Source organism: Oreochromis niloticus, linkage group LG1 (genome assembly GCF_001858045.2).
Source record: "Oreochromis niloticus isolate F11D_XX linkage group LG1, O_niloticus_UMD_NMBU, whole genome shotgun sequence".
In the NCBI taxonomy this organism is placed as follows: Eukaryota; Metazoa; Chordata; class Actinopteri; order Cichliformes; family Cichlidae; genus Oreochromis; species Oreochromis niloticus.
The window spans coordinates 3343236-3365026 of NC_031965.2; the positions used below are offsets into that span (position 1 = coordinate 3343236).

The following is a 21791-nucleotide window of genomic DNA, read 5'->3' on the forward strand; positions in this document are numbered from 1 at the left end:
TCAAAAAACAAATCAACAGTAACGACCTCACTGTGACACTTGACCGAGGTCACAGTGTTAATAAATGTTTTTCTTCCCCCTCTGCTCCAGTCTCCACGTCGTGTGAATGTTAGAAAGCACAGTAAAGAAAGTTCGTGTATGGATGGATGAACGTGTTGTATAAAATGCTTTCAGTGCTCAGAGTAGAAAAGTGCTGTATACCAGGCCATTTACCATTTTTCCCATGTTAAATATAGAAATAGAAATATAGCTCTACACATACGTATCCAACTATGCTCACTATTTATAAACAAAATTGTGGCACACTAAGAAGCTCTGTGTAAGGAAACTTCTCCACTCTACACCACTGTCTACTTAGCTGTGATGCTTCTCTGCTACATGTGCTGTGCACAGTGCAGAGAGGATTGCTGTTATATACTACAACACAAACCTTAAGTGGGCCTGTCATTGCATAGCATTCCATTAGACTATTTTCAGTAGGTACCATTACTGTGTATTGATAGAACTGAGGAATACTGTGACTTAGGTTCTCTGCTCTCTTCAGGTTCGTATTTCTGTCCACTCTTCAACTTGCCACGCTGACCGTCTAAACCTCGAGGTCATCAGCAACAAGCCTCACCACAGTGCCAAGTCCCAGCAGCCCAGCCCTCAGGGCCGCAGTCAGCTGGTCAAAGAGGTGGTGCGTCAGAATGAAGAGGCGCTGGCTCAGGAGAAGACAGCCCGGCGCCCCAAACTCTCCAAAGAGGAAAGAGAGTTTCGTCAGAGCAAAACTCCCAGTCTGTACTCTATTCTGGAAGAAATCAGAGAGTTGGCTCTGATGGATCTGGAAATGGCTTCACGCCTCCCGGCAACAACAGCATAGAAACGCTGTAGCCCAGCTTTAGCTCCAAGTCAAGCGGTCACTTGTGAGAACTGCACGCTGTGCGCTAACAGAACAGTGATCATTGAAGATCACTCGTGCTGTCCCCATTCAGGGAAGGAGTAATACAGGTCATTCTTGTAGCTCCAGATTGTGTGTGGACAAATCACATGAGTGAGTGAAGTCACAGGAAAGCAAACACAAAAACAATATTAAGTAAAAACATATCCTGCTATCTTTTTAGAAACCAGAGTCAAACTGAATCAGAGTCGATACATTTTGTAAAAGTTAGTTTTTAAAATCACATCAAGTTAAACTTAGTTGTAAGAGGTTAGGGAACGTGTTAATGCCAGTGAAGTGTCAGCAGTTAATTTGACAAGACCTATTGCTAACTGCAAATGTGGTTCAATCCTGCAGGCAACTAGTCAAACTACAACAGGTTAAAGACGTCTGGTAACAAATGGCTTTTTTCTCTCAGCAGCAGTGATCTACATTAATATCTCACTAGTGGGGCTTGGCACCTACAAGATTTCAAACTGACCTGGTAAAAATAAAATGTCTTGTTGTATAGAACCATTTTTGGTGAGTTCACACATATTGTACTACCTGTGACCACTTCATACAAACCCCAGCACGAGTATCGTTCTGGAGATGATAAAACGTCCACTCGTCCATTTTCTTCTGCAGGTCCTGGAATCTGTCCCAGCTGTCATAGGGTGAGAGACAGGATACGCCCTGAACCAGTCACCAGACTGTCACGGGGCGCTGATAAAACTTCAAGTACTTTTTGCAGTGGGCCACAGTCATGTGACCATGTCACTCATCATTAACAGAGACATTAAAATATAAACACGTATAGTAATGAACACACGTGAGGTTGGTTGTTTAGATATTGGAAGTGATGTATAAAACTATGATGTATTTATCTTATAGTGTGTATATCAAGAGACTGTATAGAAGACACCAACACTAACATTTTAAGGGCATTTTTATTGTTTGAACTTAAACTGATAAATAATCAGAACTGTTTTTTGGTTTGTGGATTTTAAGATTGTTTTCTAGAACTACCAACAGAAATATGAAATGGACCTAACTGTTTCAATATGTGTGCAGTGGCCTGCAATTAAAAATGGTGTTTTCATTAGCTCAGATGGAGCCATTTCATCGTGCTGTGTTTTCATGTCCCTGCAGTAGCCTAGAACTAACCAAGCAGTGGCTTAAGAAACAACTGTTCATATTTGAACGAGCATTTAATGCTTGGAAGAGGGTGATGGTCAGTTGATGGTAATCTCACCTACAGCCCACATACTACACACTGGATATAGATACATATGAGAGCTGGAACTGTGGATCAGTTGTTCAAATATTTTTCTATAACATCTAGATACCAACACATGGTAAATACATTTAGGATTTGGACGTTAAAAAAAAAGATTTCCATTGATTATAAATATAAATGTCTTTGCTAATCCAAAGCTGACGTCACAGTGGGAACATGTGCTCAAGATATAAACCACCATAAATGCACATTAATACTCGAATGAGTAGGCATGAAAATTGGGAAACCTTTAAATCTGCTCACTGCCAAAGCTTTTCAGCAGAAACTGTGCTGCATGTGAACTTTAATCCCCTCCTTTACAGTCGTTACTGAGTTGTTGCTCAGGGTTGAGGCCGGTCTCTTCCTCAGCGGGCTCAGAGTCTTTGGGGGGAAGTGGGCTGGTTTGTTGCGTGGAGGTGTTGTTGGTAGGCTCGAGGTCAGGATCTTCTACAGTTTCATCTCCACCGGTAGAACTGTTGATGACATTTGGTGAGGACGCAGCTGGAGGTTTGTCTCCTAACATGTCAGCAGTCTGAGAGTCTGAAAGGGTTGAGAATTAGAAACAGTGATGGTTTCAGTCAACAGAGACAACTTGGCACACTCAGTCTACTACGATTTATAAAAGACAGGCAAAACATCACATCTGGGAAGCTGAGATAATGAAAAATGAAACTAAACTGCAGGGTTCATTTTTCAGGGTCAAATTTAAGCACTTTCAAGGTCCATTATCGAGCTTTTCCAGCACATTACCAAAACAAAGAATGCATGTTTCACTTTGCATCACCTCAGTAAGACCATGTAAAAATTAAAACAAATCATCTTTGGGTTGACTTAAATGTTCTTTGTTCCCCTTTTGTTAAAACAGAGAAACATGCACCACACAAAAATACTGAAAAAGGAAATGGTTGTCTTATATGCATATAGTGTACAAACTCAGAAAACACATTTCTCTTAAAAATAAAGATGTGCAAATGTGAACAAATCAACTTGTTAGAGATACTCATCTCCACTTGGAAAAAACAACCACACAAAACAAGAAATCTGCACAAATGAATAAGTCTGCTCATCAGATATTGATGCTTCTTTCCTATGTGACACAAAAATAGGAGACAGATGTTTGTTTTTTAACTAGTTAAGCACCCACACCACCAAAAATGGGGGCAAAAGGGAGGAGATCACGTTTAATCGGTTATAACACGAGGTCAGAAATGTAAGTGCCGACCTGAGTAGTGTCCACAGAAACCTCTGAATCTCAGCTGTAAACCGTTTCTACAAACACCAAACAGTTAAAAGAGCAGTTACATCACCATGAATCTGTGGACAGGTAATGATGATTTTAATTTATGATTTTCTGGAGTAAAATGCCAACCGAAACATATTTTCAAAGGTGTTATAAGCTATAAAATACTTTTAAAAATTAGGTGAGGGGAAATAAAAAAAAATCAATTTTTCTATGTTTGACTCACAGTAACTTTGACATAGTAACATCTGTAGTAATATTTACACCTCTGATGCCATCTCACAAGCGTTAGCTTTATTTTGATACCAAGACTGTTCACACAGAGTTTGTAATTGCAGAGAATTACTCCATTTCATTTTCGGGCAGGAAGCTCACCCTTTTTGTTATACCCTTTAGATGAATACAGAGTTTTTTAATTAAATACATATTCTTTAAATAATGTTCCCTTTTATAAAAAGCAGGATAATTAAAAACAATAAAACATTTATTATAGCTCTATTACGTAGAAGAAACCTGTCTTTTCACTAACTGTGAGATGTTTAACAATAATACAGACAGCAATGTAGTCAAAGTCCTAAATGATCACCTTTAAAGTGTTTGTGCTAATAACACCATGTACAGTAAGACAGGCATGGAGAACAGCACTGACTGGGAGAGGCTTTGAACAGATGACACAGTTCAATTCAACATATAAGACTTTAAGAATCTATTTATTTAGTCTATCACCTGTGATATAATTATGTAAAATTATAACGTATTGTTTATCTCCCTTAAATAAACAGGCAGCCTTAAAGTATGAAATATTCATTTATTAAAACACTAAAATTTGTCTGTTGTCTCAGTGGCTGATAGTGCCCCACAGGCATCAGTGTGAGCTTAAAGCCATTTATAGTTTTTAAATTGTTTAATGCGTTGGTGCTCACGATAAACAGATTTTGAATGAAAGCCAGGGAACTTCGGTAGCACAAAAAATGGCTATTCTTTGTGCCCATATGGATCAGTCCCTCTTTTTACCATCCTTTCCTTAAGCCTTAAGTTGGCTAGTTAAGTGTCGGACTAACGTTTAAAGCTTTCACTTGAGTGAAGTAACTAATATTACTGCTACTGCTAAGTAATGTTAGCCAAGTTTAAAGCATACTGCATAAATCACCAATCGCCATAACTAACTGCTATACTAGCACTGCCATACTCTATCACACTCAGTGCATTTCAATCATTTCTCCAGCAAGTTTGATAGCTAGCAAAATAATAATAATATTAGTTTTAAACATTAGCATGTGTTATGTACACATACTCGGAAATTATTTACTAGGACTCACCTGTCATGTGACTCAAGAGTGCAAATCCCGCCAGTGTCGTTTTCCATCAAACACTCATTAAAACAGCACGAACCCTGAAACTGCTTATTAAAATAATATGTATGTATGTAAATAATAGTATGTTGCATTATTAAAAATTAAGCTTTCGCAGGTCTAGTTTAAAAGAAGGGATGCTACTCTTGACTGCCCTCCAGAGTTCACGTTAACTTCAGATCTCTGGAAGCTACACTACCAGAACAATGTCAGTTGTTTAGTTTCTATACAGGAAAAAAAAAAAAGGGGGGGGGTAAAAACAGGTTTTCAATTTAAGAGAGAGCGGGTGGATTGGCTCCCCTTAAGGAGGACTAATAACTGAAATCTGAAAGGTTAAAGTCGATGAGTAAATCATGCTCGGGTAATAAAATGGAAATGGTCTCATATCACCATCTAGTGTTATAAACTGTAAACACACTTTTATGGGTGAAGGCTCATAACAGAGCTACTTTCCACAGACCGATCAACAGGTAATTTTCTTTTTTCTGTGAGTCTCATTTAAATCACATTACATCATTTCTGTGGTTAATGAGGAGCCTGAAGAACGACTTAATGTCATTGTTAAACATTTGTAGGCAACAGACAGCTGACAGCTGGCTCCATTTTAACTAAAAAAGGAAGTAAAAACAGTTTGGATCACAAATGGAAGACAAAAACAGAAATACCACGCCTAATTGAAGCTGATATCAGATAGGCAGTAAAGAAATCAATGTTTTCTACATGCTTTGCCTTTTATTACCAAACTCCACACTAATGTGATGAATCTCTGGTGGTTTGGACGAACTGTGCAATACGGGAACTCGTCACTACTGTGATGACTTTCAGGGTTTCTGGTGGATATATACACTATATCCACTTCACTATATTGTAAGGAGTATTCACTTACCCATCCAAATCATTGAATTCAGGTGTTCCAGTCACCTCCACAGCTGTATAGAATCAAGCACCTAGGCATGCAGACTGCTGCTACTAAGTGGAAGTGATTGGGAACAACAGCAACTCAGCCACGTAAAATCCCAGAGTGAGGTCAGTGGATACTGAGGCGCACAGAGGTTGCTAATTTTCTGTGGAGTCAATCGCTCCAAACTTCACGTGGTCTCCAGATTAGCTAAAGAACAGTGCACAGAGAGCTTCGTGGAATCCATTTCCATGGCCCAGCAGCTGTAGTCCAAGCCTTACATCCCAGAGTGCAACGCAAAGCATGGGACACAGTGGTGTAAAGCACGCCACCACTGGACTCTAGAACAGTAGAGATGCGTTCTATGGACGAATCACAGTTCTCAATCTGGAAAGCCGATAGACAAGTCTGAACTTAGCAGTTGCCAGGACAACAGAGCTCCAAGTTTGGTGGCAGGGAGATTTTGGTGAGGGGTTGTTTTTCAGAGGTTGGTCTCAGTCTCTTCGTTCCAGTGAAAGAAACTCTTAATGCTTCAGCATACCAAGACATTTTGGCTCCCAACTTTATGGGAACAGTTTGGGGATGGCTTCTTCCTGTTCCAGCATGACTGGGCACCAGTGTACAAAGCAAGGTCCACAAAGACATGAACTCTGGCATGGGAGTCCTGACCAGAACACCTTTGGGATGAATTAGAGCAGAGACTGTGAGCCAGGCCTTCTAATCCAACATCAGTGTCTGACCTTACAAATGGTCATAAACTCCCATAAACACTCCCAGAAGAGTTGAAGCTGTTATAGGTGCACAAGGTGGGCGGACGTCGTGAATGGGATGTCACTCAAGTTCATATGAGTGTGAGGGCAGATGAGCAAACACTTTTGGCAATAGTGGAACCCCGACTTACGAATACCCCATTTAATGAAAAATTCAAGTTACGAAGGCACTTAACGGCAATATTTCTGCCCATGGTACGGCAAAATGCTTTCGTACTTGCGCTTCGCTGTTCCACTTGAACGACGTATTGTTGTTGCATTTCGCAATTAGCCTATAGCCTATTGTTCAGTCATCATGAGGCCGAAAAAAACTTTCTGCAAGTGATTCCAGCGACAAGAGTAAGCGTAAAGTGCTCTCGATGGAAACAAAGAGAAATCATTGATAAATATGAGCCAGGTGTGAAACTTAGTGCTATTGCACGTGAGTATGGCCGAAATCCTTCGACCATAGGAACAGTTCTAAAACAAAAAGAAGTCATCAAAGCAGCTAAACCTTCAATGGGCAACACCGTCATGTCCAAAAGGAAGACCCCCATACACGACGAGATGGAAAGGCTTCTCCTTGTTTGGATTAAAGACAAGGGAAGGACTGGCGATACCCTCAGAGAGACGATCATTTGCGAGAAGGCGTCCTCAATTTATAATGATTTAGTAAGTAAGGCAGCTTCTGATGAGCAGCCAACGGCATTGACGTCCTCGCAGGAGGCACCCCCAACCTCCCCAGAGTTCAGGGCATCGCATGGGTGGTTTGATCGGTTCAAGAAGAGGACTGGCATCCACTCCGTTGTGCGTCACGGCGAGGCAGCAAGTTCCGATCACAAGGCTGCCGAAGAATTTGTTAAAGAAATTTGAGGAACTCATAAATCAAGAAGGCTACATCCCCCAGCAGGTATTCAACTGTGATGAGACCGGCCTCTTCTGGAAAAAAATGCCGCGGCGTACGTACATCACCGCGGAGGAAAAAAAGATGCCAGGCCACAAGCCCGTGAAGGATCGTCTTACCCTCGCCCTGTGTGCTAATGCCAGTGGGGACTGTAAGGTCAAGCCACTCCTAGTGTACCACTCAGAAAATCCGCGTGCCTTCAAGCAACACAAAATTTTAAAGGAGAAGCTCGAGGTTATGTGGAGGTCCAAGCCAAGGCCTGGGTGACCCGACAGTTCTTTGTCGAATGGGTCAACTTGGTCTTTGGCCCTGCTGTCAAGAAGTTCCTCGAGGAGAACGATCTCCCCATGAAGTGCCTGCTGATCATCGATAACGCCGCCGCCCACCCCTCTGGCCTCAAGGACGACATCCTGGAGGAGTTCTCGTTCATCAAGGTTCTCTTCCTCCCTCCCAACACGACTCCTCTCCTCCAGCCCATGGACCAGCAAGTGATCTCTAATTTTAAGGAACTGTACACAAAACACATGTTCAAACGGTGTTCCGACATAACAGAGAGTACACAGCTCACCCTCAGGGAATTTTGGAAAAATCATTTCGACATCGTTGCATGCCTCAAGTTGATTTCTTTGGCATGGCGGGAGGTGAGTCGTCGAACGCTAAATTCTGCTTGGAGGAAGCTGTGGCCTGATGCTGTTGCCCCTCGAGATTTTGAAGGCTTTGAGGAAGGGGGGAGGAGGAGGGAGAACCTCAACCTGAAGTCGAGGTTGAGGAGATCGTAAATCTTGGCACCGCCCTGGGACTGGAGGTCGACGAGGAGGATATAAACAACCGTGTGCATGAACATCAAGAGGAGCTGTCAACGGCAGAGCTGCAAGAGTTGGAGGCGATGCAGCACTGATCAGTACAGCAAGAATTCAGCAAGGAGTAGGAGGAGGCCGTCATACCATCGGCCGATATCAAGGACATTCTCCGTGATTTTCAGAGGGTGGCCGATTTTGTCGAAAAAAATCACCCTGAAAAGAACTTTACCGCTCGTGCTATAGAGCATTTTAGTGACGTCTGCCTCTCCCACTTCAGATCCATTTTGAAAAGTAGACAGAGACAGACGTCTTTAGATAGATTTTTCACAAAGAGGCCAGCAACAAGTCAACCTTCAGGTGAAAGTGTGCCTTAGAAGGCGAAAAGAGATGAAAGTAGCAGTAGTGATTAGTTAACATAAACATAACAACATAAAAATGTTTTATATAAAATATAAATTTTAAAAAAAAAATTATAAAATAGAAAATTAAAAAATTATACAAGTTTAAAAAATATTGTAGCGGGTCAGGGCTGTTTGGGTTTTGTTGACAGCTGTGTTCTGTTGTTTGAGGCGGCAGTGTTATGTTGCCATGGTTACCATGTGACGCGCTCTCTCGACGACTGTGTGTTTTCTGGGAGAGAGAGCGTCTTTTTCTTGTAGTTGTTGTTGTTATGCTAGTGCTGCGCTGAGCAGTTGGGCTAGCGGCAGTGTTCCCCTGTTGAATGCAAATAAACGGCTGTGCTCCCTGGCCAACACTGCGGGAAGCAAGACCAAACAATACCTCTGTCTCCTCCTTGACTGAGCTCGTCACAATATGCAAGTTTTAGTTTTAATGTTTAGAATGTTATGTACATGTACACGTACATATGCATGCATGCATGCGTATGCTTTCTTCAGCCTCCACCACCTCCGCCACCTCCTCCTCCACCAAGAACTTCGTCTCCAGCCAGCATCGCCTCACTCAAAAGGCGCGATGGGTGCTTCGACTTACGAAAATTTTTGACTTATGAAAGACCCTCGGGAACGAATTAATTTCGTAAATCGGGGTTCCACTGTACTGTATATTCAATGTTTTGCTTTTTGTATTTTCACATAATGTTAATACACCAATAAAGCTAGATGATTTTTATGAACCTTCGCTGAATGTTTTGTAGCAGTAATTATGTTTTGTAGTAATTATTTCTGTTATATTGTGTCCCACCTGTGTGATACATTTTTGCCATTCTTACCAATTTGCTGCTGCTGCTGGCGTGCGAGCCTCTTTTCCAGGGCCCGCTGTCTGTTCAGCTCAATGCGTTTCTGCTGCTCTTCGGTCAGAGAGGGAGTAGGTGGGGGAGCGAGGACTTCGGCAATCTGCCCTTGGGGACCATTAACAAAGCTCTCTCTGCTGAATAGATCAGGATCCCCAAATGTTTCCAGTTCACGTTGTACCTCTTCGTCACCAGCACCTGAACACAATTTCAAGCAACGCTGATAATTAAGTCCTGTGGAATATGGCAAGTATTTCCTACACGTGTGAATCCACCGTATCCCCATCAGTAATGATTTTTTTTCTTACCATCTGTACTTGTAAAATCTTCATGTGTCAGGGGCATGTCCAGTCGTATTCGTTTAAGACATGTCTATAAAAGAATGAGTAAAAAATTACAAATTCTGAACATTAGGAATCCCACACGCTTGCAGGAAATATTCTATGCTTCCTCTCACCTGCACTTCCTTTTTGCTGCCGAGCCTTTCCACTTTGTCAATAAAATCTTCAAATTGCAATTTGGGGTACAACCTGTGGGCCCAGTTTTCCATCTTCTGCATTAGCAGCCGCAGGTCTGCAGCCTAATGGGGCCAACATCAAAAACAGCGAGTAGTGATATGAAAGAGGGTTGTGTGTGATAGGACGTTTCTTCCTCCCACTAAAAAAATGACTTTCAGTCATCGGAACAAAAGACTTATTAAAAAAGACATCTTAATTTGGTATAACCAACCTTTGGTTCACCTCACTCATTTTTGACCACGTCAGAAAGGGCAACTTTTGACCTTTTAGTCTCAAACCAAATTTAGGACATCTATTTAAAAGCTGACAGGCCAAACAGATTTAGCTCAAAAACCAATGTTCATTCACATCTGGTAATTGGTGGGACAGATGTTATCATATCCTACCTCGTGTCCTTTGCCTTTGAACTGGACATTGTCAAAGAGAGTGCCCAGAGCTGGAAGCCCTCTATCTGATATCAGCCTGGGAAAAAAAATATTAACACTAAGTTAAACCATTAATGGATTACAAGCAGGGTTAGCAGCACATCCAGGCATATTTGGCTTATCCAATTCAGGATCGTGGATGGCTGAAGCCTATCCCAGCGGCCAGGTCGCCAGCCTGTCACAGGGCCAACACAGACAGACCCTCCTAATGGAAATATCAATGCCTTTAGATGTACCATGTTCAGTAGGCAGTAGCTTGTTGGGGAGGTAGGGTGTTTGGTTTTCAGCGTGCCCACAACTTTTCTTTTGCCACCTGTTTGTACATAAGGCAGTATAATGAGACCTAGTCAAATTTCTCCATCTAAAAAAATAAAAAGTATATTGCAAAGTAGAGCAGGGCGATATGGCCAAAAATATATATCACGATATATATTTGAAAATTTGCAATAACGATATAACTGACGATATAATTGATGCGAGACAAAATACAACTCTACAACTTTACTAGCGCAAAAAAAACCCCATCCATTTATTTTCACTTAAACAAGCAGCTGTTTTTTATGTGCATTAAAGCTATATAAAAATTTAACAGTGCAAATGCAGATTCCTTGCTGAAAGTTTAACCAAAAGGCATTTCCAGTAGAAATGGGCCGACATATCCTGAGCATAACCATGTATAATATTCACTTAAGTTAAAAAGAGGCGCTTTGCAACATTAAACTGCAGTGTGCCAAATAAAAAAGTCAAATAGTATTTTTTTGGACCATAAGGTGCACGGGATTATAAAACACATTATAAAGCAGTCAGATAAATCAAACTTTATTCAACTCATTCTTCTTGCTTCCTCCACTTCTGTACCATTGATTCATTAATGCTGTATTCTATCACAGCTGCTCTATTCCCATGTTGTTGCAGTGTATTAATGACTAACCTCGTGTTGTGGATGGATTATCTCAGTTGTTCTCCTGACTGAAGTTTGGTCCGTTTACAGCATCCTGCCATGCGATTGCATTTGTCCCTAACCATCAGGAACCTTCACATTAACTTTTATCGAGTGGAAAAAAGTTAGCGTTCATCCTCCAGCTTTACTGTGTTTATGTTATGCTAACATAGCTGTGTTGCTAGCGATCACGTAGCACATCATTATATACCACCTAGCCCAACTTCAGTAACCCTACAAACGTCACTGCTGTTTAGTTTCCTGTCTTCATTTATGTTGGAAATGATAGCAGAGCAGTACGTTTGATTTTTTTCTGAAATCTCTCAGTCAGAACATGCTATATCATGCTTAGGTAACTAGCGAAACTAGTGAGCTAACTCCCGCTAGCTTCCTGCTAACTTCTAACTCCGTTAAATGTAATAAATTCTGTTTTCATGGATGCCTGGATGTTAAACTTCATAGTTACACCTGGTAAAGCAGCAATGCTGATCGTTTTATTAAAGATGGAAGAATTTAGATAGTTTTTAACTCTCAGTGATGCTGCAGTGTTCGTTTGACTTTGGGGCCTGAAGCCGATGGAGTTTAGGACCCAGAGCACCTTGCACCTTAGTCCGACAAATACGGCAATAACAACGCCTGCTTGCATGTTCTACAAAAAAATGTGCTTTGTTGTGTGTCTGACGGACAAACACCAAACCAGTTCCACATCACTCAAGTGGCACCATTTTTACAAACCGATTCTGGTTCATCCGTTTCACTCAACAATCGGCCATGTGCGTATGAAAACAAAGGCATTGCGCATGCGCGTTTTACCCATATTCTATCGCGATATTTCATTTTCTTATCGTTGCCTAACATTGTACCGGTATTATTGTGAACGGTATAATATGGCCCAGCCCTATTGCAAAGTTGCAATTAATTTGAATATTTTATAAAATGAAAATCTGTTTTTCTTTAATACAGCTTGCAAGTTTTATCCTAAATATAATCCACGTTCTTACTTAAAAGCTTATTTATCCTATGATTTAGTATGACTTAGTTCTGTCCAGTAATATTGTGAACAGAACAGTAACAAAGGAGTGCCACTGGGACACCCACTGGGAGACCCACTGGGAACGAGCCTGACTTATTGTTGGCATTACTAACCAGGTTGCCTGCAATCCAGCAGCACCAGCTCTGCTTTTCATGTGTGGCATAACCAGGGCATCCATCTTTCTCACACACATCCAGGGATGTCTCCAACGCTCTGACAATTTCCAGTCGGGGAATTTTCTCCATCCAAATGATGAAAACAACAATGGTATTAGAGTCTTTCTTCTTTAAATGACTGGCAGAGTGAAGATGCACCATCATCACACAGATGCAGTCATTTATATCCGCCGCTAAAGCGTAAGAAGACGCTGCAGTATTCTCCTAAACAACAGGTGTCACCACTCAGATAATATCACATCACTTTTTTGTGCAAAGTTCTTTCCACAAACTTAAGTTTTCAAACATTTGCAACATCTCCCTCTGTGTGTCAGTGTGTCTCTGAGCTTCTGTGCACGATTATTACTCAAATGGTGATAAAACCAGTGCGATCGTACACTCGTGTGTTCAACCCGGCCACATCGCAACGCACCAAGTTACAATCAAACCAAGAGATGCATGACCACAAAGATTGTGTTGCGTTACACAGGATGTGATGTGAAAATTGTCATCAGACACCGGCGACACAAACAACGCAGCAAGCTTAAAACATCCTGACGCTAACCCACTGATACTGTGCACACGTCAATCAATGATTTTGGCCTCCTTGTGTCCCAGCCAGCCCGTTCTCACTCCCGAGGCGTAACATGCTGACGTTTTGTCACGTCCCGCGGCGTTCCCGAGGAACGCGAAAGGAGACCTTCGGCGTTCTTATGGTACGCGGCGGGTTATGGCTGAAATCCAGTGCAATGACGCTCCCGCGGTAATAGACGTTCCAGCCCTGTATTCCAGCCCTAATCATAACCTTATTCCTGACCTTAACCAAGACTTTAATGACGTTAAATAGCGTGTTTCTAAGCGATTTGAAGAAAAAGAGCGAACATGTGTAGATTGAGTCCAGACGGTTCTCATATTTCCTCATTTTTCCGAGGTCGTCATTATGGTGGGTAGCCGAAAACGTAATATGTTGACGATTTGTCACCTAGCGTAAAATGTTACGCTTTGGGAGTGAGAACGTGTTGAGCTCACAAAAGATGGCATCAAATTCCTATTTAAATGCGCATTTTAATGCATTTCAACCATCTGTCGTAATATAAAATGTCTTTGCTACCTGTGGGAGTCCAGCTTGGGTTGGGGTCTCTTCACGCCTCTCCTTTTAGCAGTAGGGACATCAGCCAGCTGTGATACCTCACCTTCATCTCCTGCATTAAACAGAGCACATGACAACAGGATGTGTTTCTAACTCATTCTGTTGGCAGCATGGCAAACTTCAAGCTTATCTTTTAAATCCAGAAAAATTATAGATTGGAGGTTACAGAAGAAATGTGCTGGTTTGAACAGTATCTATCTGATAGATTTCATTTGCTCAAGCAAACAAAAACATGCATGTTGTTATTGTTAGAAACATCCAGTCTCAGAGTGATGCTGAAAAACCAGTTCATGCATTTGTTAATTCTAGGCTGAACTAACAAATTCATTATTATCAAGCTGTTCCAAAAAGCTTTGTGGAAGGACTAGAATGAGAGGTAATATTTCTCCCATATTAGCCTCTTTTTACTGATTCTTATTTTTCTATGTGATTCTTCATTAAACCATGAATTTAAAATCCTTCTCCTCACATACAAAGTGCTGAATTATCATGTCACATCTTAAAGACCTCATAGTAATCCTGTAAGAGCACAGCAGCATCTACCATCTGCAAAAGGGTCTCCTTCCTCCTGGGCTCCCCGGCCTGGGGAGTGTGGTGGTGGGAGTGGGGGGAAAGCTTCATCCTCTATGCCGTCATAGTCAGGAATGTCATGCGGGCTATTTTCCTGTTGGTCAAGCATGGTGAGTCGGTCCTGGAGACAAAGTAAAAGACGTGTGAGCCCCAGTCGTCAACAGCATCAGCATTCAGTTTAGATGAATTTAACTGCAATTTGAAAAAATGAATTACATTTATTTCTGTAACATTAATTCTTTACTGTGTTACAACATCAACATGAAACCTAAAAAACTGGCATTTACTTTTTTTACATCAACAGGAGGAGCTGTACAGACACTCATCCAACCTGGAATTATACCCCACATTCTGAAATGTACTATTATGATACATTATGTTTGTTTCACAGTTATATACATAATACAATTTATAGATTTGCATATATTTACATTCTATCAGGGATGCACTGGTTGTGAACTTTTGGGCTGATAATGACATTTAAGAGTTACAATTTGGATGAATTATTATTGTGATACTTTTTTTTTACAACTCTGTAGTATCACAGAAATATCATTAAAGTAACAGGTTTGTTTTAAAGTCTTTCAGCTGTTCGGTAAACTATTTTCATCATCATCATCATCATCGTTTATTTATATAGCACTTTAAAAACACACCTGGTAGACCAAAGTGCTGAACAATACAAATATAAATATAGTAATAAAATAGCAAAAACCAAACATAGCAATAAAGTAAACTATTTTGAGCCAAAATGATGTGACACAACACATAAATACCAGAAAAGAGAAAAGAACATCTTCTATATTGCTTTGCTGTTCACACAAATTCTAATGCTACCCTTTGTTTTTGGAAGCAGACAATTTTCTGTCCAGTATTAAAGTTCAAAAAACAGAGACTATACGTCTCCAATGGACTACTAAACAAGTTTACCAGAAAAATCAGACCCACGGTCATGTTGTGCCACTTTATTTGAGTGATTAGTCAGCAGTAATAACAGGGAATGACAAACTGACAGACTTTGTAGCACTCACCCCCATCATCACTAAGTGCTTAGAGCAGCTGGTCCTAGCACACTTCAAATCCTGTCTCCCCCCCACCCTGGACCCCCACCAATTTGCATACCGCCAGAACAGGAGCACAGAGGATGCAGTCTCCATCGCACTGCACTCTGTCCTCTCACACCTGGACAACAACAACACCTACGCCAGAATGCTGTTTATAGACTTCAGTTCAGCATTCAATACAATCCACCCCTCACAACTCATCAGGAAACTGACAGACCTGGGCATCAGTTCCCTCATCTGCAAATGGTTACTGGACTTCCTGACCAACCGCCCCCAACATGTCCAGCTGGATAACCGCTGCTCATCAACAATCACAATGAACACTGGTGTACCACAAGGCTGTGTGATGAGCCCTTTCCTCTACTCCCTCTTCACCCACGACTGCAGACCTGCTGATGGTTCCAACACCATCATTAAGTTTGCAGATGACACCACGGTGATTGGCCTCATCAATGACAACGATGAGGCCACCTACAGGGAGGAGGTGGATCGTCTGGCTGAGTGGTGCAACAGAAACAACCTGCTGCTTAACACTGAGAAGACCAAGGAGCTCATCGTGGACTACAGGAGGAATGCTGACCCACATCCACCCATCCACATTAAGGGGACGGCTGTGGAGCGTGTGAGCAGCTTCAAGTTCCTGGGTGTCCACATCTCCGAGGATCTCACCTGGACGACCAACTGCTCCAAGCTGGTCAAGAAGGCTCACCAGCGCCTCTTCTTCTTGAGGACTCTGAGGAAGAACCACCTGTCCTCAGACATCCTGGTGAACTTCTACCGCTGCACCATCGAGAGCATCCTGACCAACTGTATAACAGTCTGGTACGGGAACTGCTCTGCCTCGGACCGGAAGGCGTTGCAGAGGGTCGTGAAAACTGCTCAGCGCATCGCCGGAGCACCACTTCCTGCCATAAAGGACATCTACAGGAAGCGGTGTCTGAAAAGGGCTGGGAAAATCATCAAAGACCCCAGTCACCCATCACATGGACTCTTCACCCTCCTGCCCTCTGGGAGGCGCTACAGGAGCCTCCGGACTAAGACCACCAGGTACCGGAACAGCTTCTTCCCCACAGCTGTCAGACTCCTGAACTCTGCCTCCTGACATCTGACCCACGTTAAACTCATGGACTGAACATACACACACCCACAACCACCTACACCCACACACAATGGACAACTGTACCCTCAAACACACAATAATAACATGGACTGAACCACCACTCACAACCACTAGCACTTTATATAGCCTCTGTAGAAATGATCCACATATCTCACTTATCTTAACTGCACTACTGTATAATTCTGTGTAAATAATCATTCTGTACATACAATAAGTTTTAATCCTACAACTGTTTATGACTTGCATAGTTCACATTTCTGTATAACTGTACATCTCATATTTCTGTATAGTTTTTTTTATTTCATATTTATATCCTGATTATAGCCTGTACATAGCTTGTACTCACTACAGCCTGTACATACTTATAGTTATAGAATATTCATAACATACTTCATACCGTGTACATTATAACATACCATAATAGACCCATTTCTGTAATATACTTACATATCTATATTATTGCTAATATATATTGTAATATATCTATATCATGGCTAAAGCACTTCTGGATGGATGCAAACTGCATTTCATTGCCCTGTACCTGTGACATGTGCAATGACAATAAAGTTGAATTCTATTCTATAAAACAAACAAACAATTTAGACATTTAGAAGGTGAAACATCTTTTCAGCTTAATTCCTTTTGCTGTATATGTCTATGTATGTATTTGCTGTATAGTGTCATTTGTTTGGAACATTAATCTTGATGTATACATAAAAAATTGATTAAAAATGAACACTGACACAATGAAACACAACATGTGTGCACGGTGACTACAAACAGAAGCATAATGTTTGTGGACTGCTTGTATCCTCCTGTGGATACAAACCAGCAAGAACTCCTCAGATTTCTGTCATTTACCATTAATGAAGTTTGACTTTTATTAATAAATAGAGAGTACGAATATCGGGCCGATATCACTTCGTCTGTTAGGCCCTTAATGGGATCGTCCGTGAAGCGGACACATCAGTGGCTCACAGGCTTAGCCACAGGAAGGTGGCAAACTAAACAAGCTGCTGATCTGGCCCAAACCCAAAGAGCTCCCACACGACTCTGTAGGATGTCACGTTCAGACCAGCAGCAGCAGGACACCATTATGTGCACCGTTAACGTTAGCGGCTACAGTTTGGACAGAACCAAACTGAGAGACTTTGGGTAAGTTATGAATAATGTAAGCTAACTGCTGTCAGATGAAGGAACTCTAAAGTGTGATAAGTAAATGAAATAGCAGCTGTGTTTAAAATGAAAGGAAACTTTATTGTCATACCTGTTATGAGCAGTCGACAGAGAAACGCTACAACTTTTAACTTCAGCCTATAAGATGCGCCTTTTTTCCCTCCACAGGAACGAACGAACGTCTCCTTCTTCCTGGTTGTTTTTAGCGGTCAGCAAACAGCAAAATTGTGCATTAGCGCCACCAAATGGTAAAGATTGTCCACTGAAAAGTCAAATTCTGTCAAACAATTTTGCCTTAAAAATGAAATATGGCCTGATAACTTTCACCTCATGAGTGTTTTTACAGTAAGTCGATGAGTTTCAGTGTGCTGTCATTCTACTGAGATCATGGGTCAGTCATCTTCTCCTAACCGGTTATTTCTTACAATCTAACATAACATGTGTTTTCCAAAGTAATCACATTCCCCTTTTTTGTGTTTCCCTTTCATGAATAAATGGACTGCTTAAACCAGTGTGCCCAAATCTAAGCTTGTGTTTGTCATTTCTCCTACTTTAATTTTAATTTTAGAAACCTTCCTTTCTACTATTTCTACCACATTTCCATCTCTTCCCCCCCTTACTATGTTCTGTGTGATCCTGTCCATGACCCTGTACTTTTGCTAGAGAGAGAAGTTTTGGCAGCTCTTTTCTGATTTCTAATGACATTTTTCTGTGTCTACCAATAATGTTGCTGTTGGAGCTGTTTTAAATACACCTATCCAGAATCTTGCCTGATATTGAATACAGTTTCATTTCAGGAGAGCTGTGTCTGCTGCTGCATCATATACGACACATCTACAGTATAGCACAGATCTGATGAACCCACTTTCGACTAAACACTGAATTATATTTAATGCCTTCTTGCAATTTGTCTACTATTTTCTGAATAGCCCCTGTCACCCTTTCATCAAACCACAGTCCAAGAAATAGAATAATAAGAAAGGGCACACCATATTCCCTGGTGTTCCACTTTCCACCGAAAGTCTTTCAGAGTAACTTGTATTTGTCTATACAATAAATAAAATCCTTCATCATCTATAAATTCAACCATTGATAACAGTTTTCCTCATTTGTTTACTAGCCCCTCTCTAAACATCATGTCTTATATTTTTCTCATTTCATGTTCTAAACATTATGCTGGAACCACTTTGATATTCTATACAGTATGATCCTCTTTTATTTATAATATTCTCCATTATTTTGCAGATCTTGGATGTTAAAGCTCTGATTTGAGTACTCACAGCACTTTATATTCATCCATTCACACACATTTACCCAGTAAGTGCTTTCTATCTAACACTCACACACATAACCTGATAAACACATCAGAGAGCAACCTGGGGTTCAGTATTTTGTGGAAGGATACCTGGATGCTCTGCTTCCCCAGGTAGTCATTGGTCTAAATGATGGGCAGTTTCCCACACTCCCAAACTCTGTTAAATAATTCTAATAACACATTTTTTGATGACTCACTAAGAGTCAGAAAAGATTTCCTCTTCATCATATAACAAATCTGATCTTTTCCTGGTGCTGCTAGTTTGGATTCACAAAGTGCCCATTTCACTGAAAGTTATATTTAATAAATCATCAGACGCTTCTACTTGTTGTAATAAATGCTTGTTTTATATCATTGTAATTTCTGTCCTTTGTTGCTCTTGTTCACCAGAGTTGCTTTAACAAAAAGACATGTTTGTCTTTATCCTGTCTTCCTTCTCTCTCCCCAACCGGTCACAGCAGATGGCCCCGCCCCTCCCTGAGCCTGGTTCTGCTGGAGGTTTCTTCCTGTTAAAAGGGAGTTTTTCCTTCCCACTGTTGCCAAAGTGCTTGCTCATAGGGGGTCATATGATTGTTGGGTTTTTCTCTGCATGTATTATTGTAGGGTCTACCTTACAGTATAAAGCGCCTTGAGCCGACTGTTGTTGTGATTTGGTGCTGTATAAATAAAATTGAATTGAACTGAACTTAACTATGAATTTTAAAAAATAACCTTTTGCCAATGTTACCTTTTCATAATTTAAACCTAGATATTCATTACCTATAAATTTGCATTATATACAGAAGAATTTAAATCTTCAACATCAACATATTTTGCATTTCCTGATCACTACCTAATGTAAATGTTTCCTAATCAGCAGAACTGAAACACCCCGTCTGGTGTCACCTCTGTGTCATACTCCTCTACACTCAGCTCTGTGTTAAGTACCTGCTATGAACAAAAACTGGCCAGTGAATCTGAAACTAATGTGATTCCATAATTCCAGCTCTAGCATTTAACCTTTTACAGCTTATGTCATGCAGATGAATCCATTCATTCGTCAATAACTGCTCCATTCTGGACATTGTAATTCCATCTAACATGCTGCTTGCATCAAGTCCCCACATCAGATTACTTTTGCTTGTGAATGTCTGCCAAGTTCCTCCACTGATTGTGACGATCTGTCGCATGGGCTGTAAAGAGGAACTGCTCAAGATTTCAATTATAATGTGTTCTAAGTGTGTTGCTATCGGATCATTTGCTGCCCACCACAGTTACAACATTTATCTCGTACATTATCTTTAAATTCTTGGTGCAATTAGCACAGTACATTGATGTGTCCATGTTTTTGGCACCTGAGGGGTGAAGGGATATATGGCCTAAACGAAAAGCTTATGCAGCCTCCTGACATTCCAATCCGATATTCCAAAATTCCAAGTACAGATCTGATAACCTGTTTTTTTTTTTTTTTTTTTTTACAAACCTCACCACTGTTAACACTCTGTTACTGTTTTTCTAGATCCTACTGGAAAACCCGTCATCACTCCCTGCATTACTTTGGTTACATTTCTTTCAAATACTCCCAGCATGTAACACTATTTTTGTTTTTGCTGTCTGAACCACTATGAACTGAGAATTTTAGTCAGGTGCACCTCTCTGAACTTCCTTTTTAATTCCCTAGACAAACCAGGGGGCTTCACTGCATATTCTCATCTTACTTTCATTTCAGGGTAATTTAAAATTCCTCTTTTACCAGCTTTTGCCATACAATACATTTGTCCAAACTGTTCTCCACTAAACTCTGTTTACTGGTCTGTATAAGCTTTCTACTTTTTCTCCCTGCTTCATGAGTAAGTAGAGAAAACATTTCTTCAGAAAAAAAGTTACTTCTGTGGTATTTTATTATGAATGATTTCATGAAGCTTCGAATATTTTTGTGTGGCTGTATCTTAGGAGTTGGAGCAGGTTGTGTATTTGGAGATCATCTACTATTTGAAAAGTTGGCGGTTCAACAGCTGCTCCAGTCTACATGCCAAACTATCCCTGGCAAGATACTGAAACCAAAGTTGCTCTCTGATGCATTTATCAGCGTGTGAATGTTAGACAGGGTGAAGATAGAAAAGTCAGATAAAAAGCACTTATGCATAAAAAAGAGTGCATGTGTCAATGAAACGTTTTATAAAGCACTTTGAGTGCTTCAGTAGAAAAACACTACTGTATATAAGAACCAGTCTATTTACCATTTTCCACTAAAAACTGATTCCAGCTGCCTAAATCAATGTTATGCATCATCTGCCTGAGACACATTTATATTTCGGGCTCATCGGCACATATAAACATTTCTGTCCGTCTGTCGTTGACTCAGAGTTTGGGGTTTTCTGATGTTTTGGGGTATTTTTGGTTGTTCTTGGTTTAAAAGTTTCTGTATTCTGTTCAGTTGACATTCTGGCTTTCTTTTTCTGGTCTTGTGGTTACATTCTACTTATCTGTGTATTTAGTTAATTAGAGGTTTGTTATCCCTGTGTGTATTCCTACTCTGTTTCTTTATTTTGGTCTCCATGTTTTGGCTTCTGTCTGCATCAAGTTTGTGTGTCTCAGTTTCAGTCAGTTCCTGTTTTATTTCAGTGTCTGTTCCTCCCTGTATATTGTGTCTCCTTTACTTCCTCATTAGTCTTTATACACAGTATACCTAGCTGTGTTTCCACCTGTTTCCCATCCTCTTGTTATCCTGTGTTGGCCTCAGTGTTCCTTTCTTTGTTCTTTGTTGGGTCCTCCCTCACAGTATGTTATTCTTGTTGATTTTGATTTATGGAAGTCTCTCATATGATATGTCAGAGTGTAATTCAAATATCCGGCTCTCAGACCATTTTCTTTGTTAATGATTGATTTAGAATTTAATTTACTTTTGCAATATGTTTGTACAGCTGTGAATGAACTTCAACACATACAATAAAAATACATGATTACAGTGCAGGAA

At 40.7% G+C, this 21791-nt stretch overlaps 2 protein-coding genes across 5 annotated transcripts in view; one reads left to right on the top strand and one right to left on the bottom strand.

The window, feature by feature from the left end:
• dis3l (DIS3 like exosome 3'-5' exoribonuclease) overlaps window positions 1-1989 on the top strand; it is a 40330-nt gene extending 38341 nt beyond the window's left edge. For both annotated transcript variants that reach the window (XM_003452613.5, XM_019350016.2), the window contains one exon: window positions 545-1989. In XM_003452613.5, coding sequence (XP_003452661.1) covers window positions 545-862 — 318 coding nt within the window. In that variant the 3' untranslated portion in view covers window positions 863-1989. The remainder of the gene's footprint in view (window positions 1-544) is intronic.
• Window positions 1148-17746, bottom strand: tipin (timeless interacting protein). 3 transcript variants are annotated; one of them, XM_005457413.4, is made up of 9 exons: window positions 17612-17746; window positions 14134-14281; window positions 13552-13642; window positions 12399-12524; window positions 10274-10349; window positions 9827-9949; window positions 9678-9741; window positions 9349-9567; window positions 1148-2717 (listed from the first exon to the last, which is right to left on the bottom strand). In XM_005457413.4, exons 2-9 carry the CDS (start codon window positions 14267-14269, stop codon window positions 2482-2484), a joined length of 1071 nt encoding a protein of 356 aa, XP_005457470.1. In that variant the 5' UTR covers window positions 14270-14281; window positions 17612-17746; the 3' UTR covers window positions 1148-2481. The 3 variants fall into 3 exon arrangements, with proteins under 3 accessions (XP_005457470.1, XP_005457469.1, XP_005457471.1); XM_005457412.4 differs by having other exon boundaries at window positions 12399-12530; XM_005457414.4 differs by lacking the exon at window positions 12399-12524.
• Between the last annotated feature and the right edge of the window lie 4045 nt (window positions 17747-21791).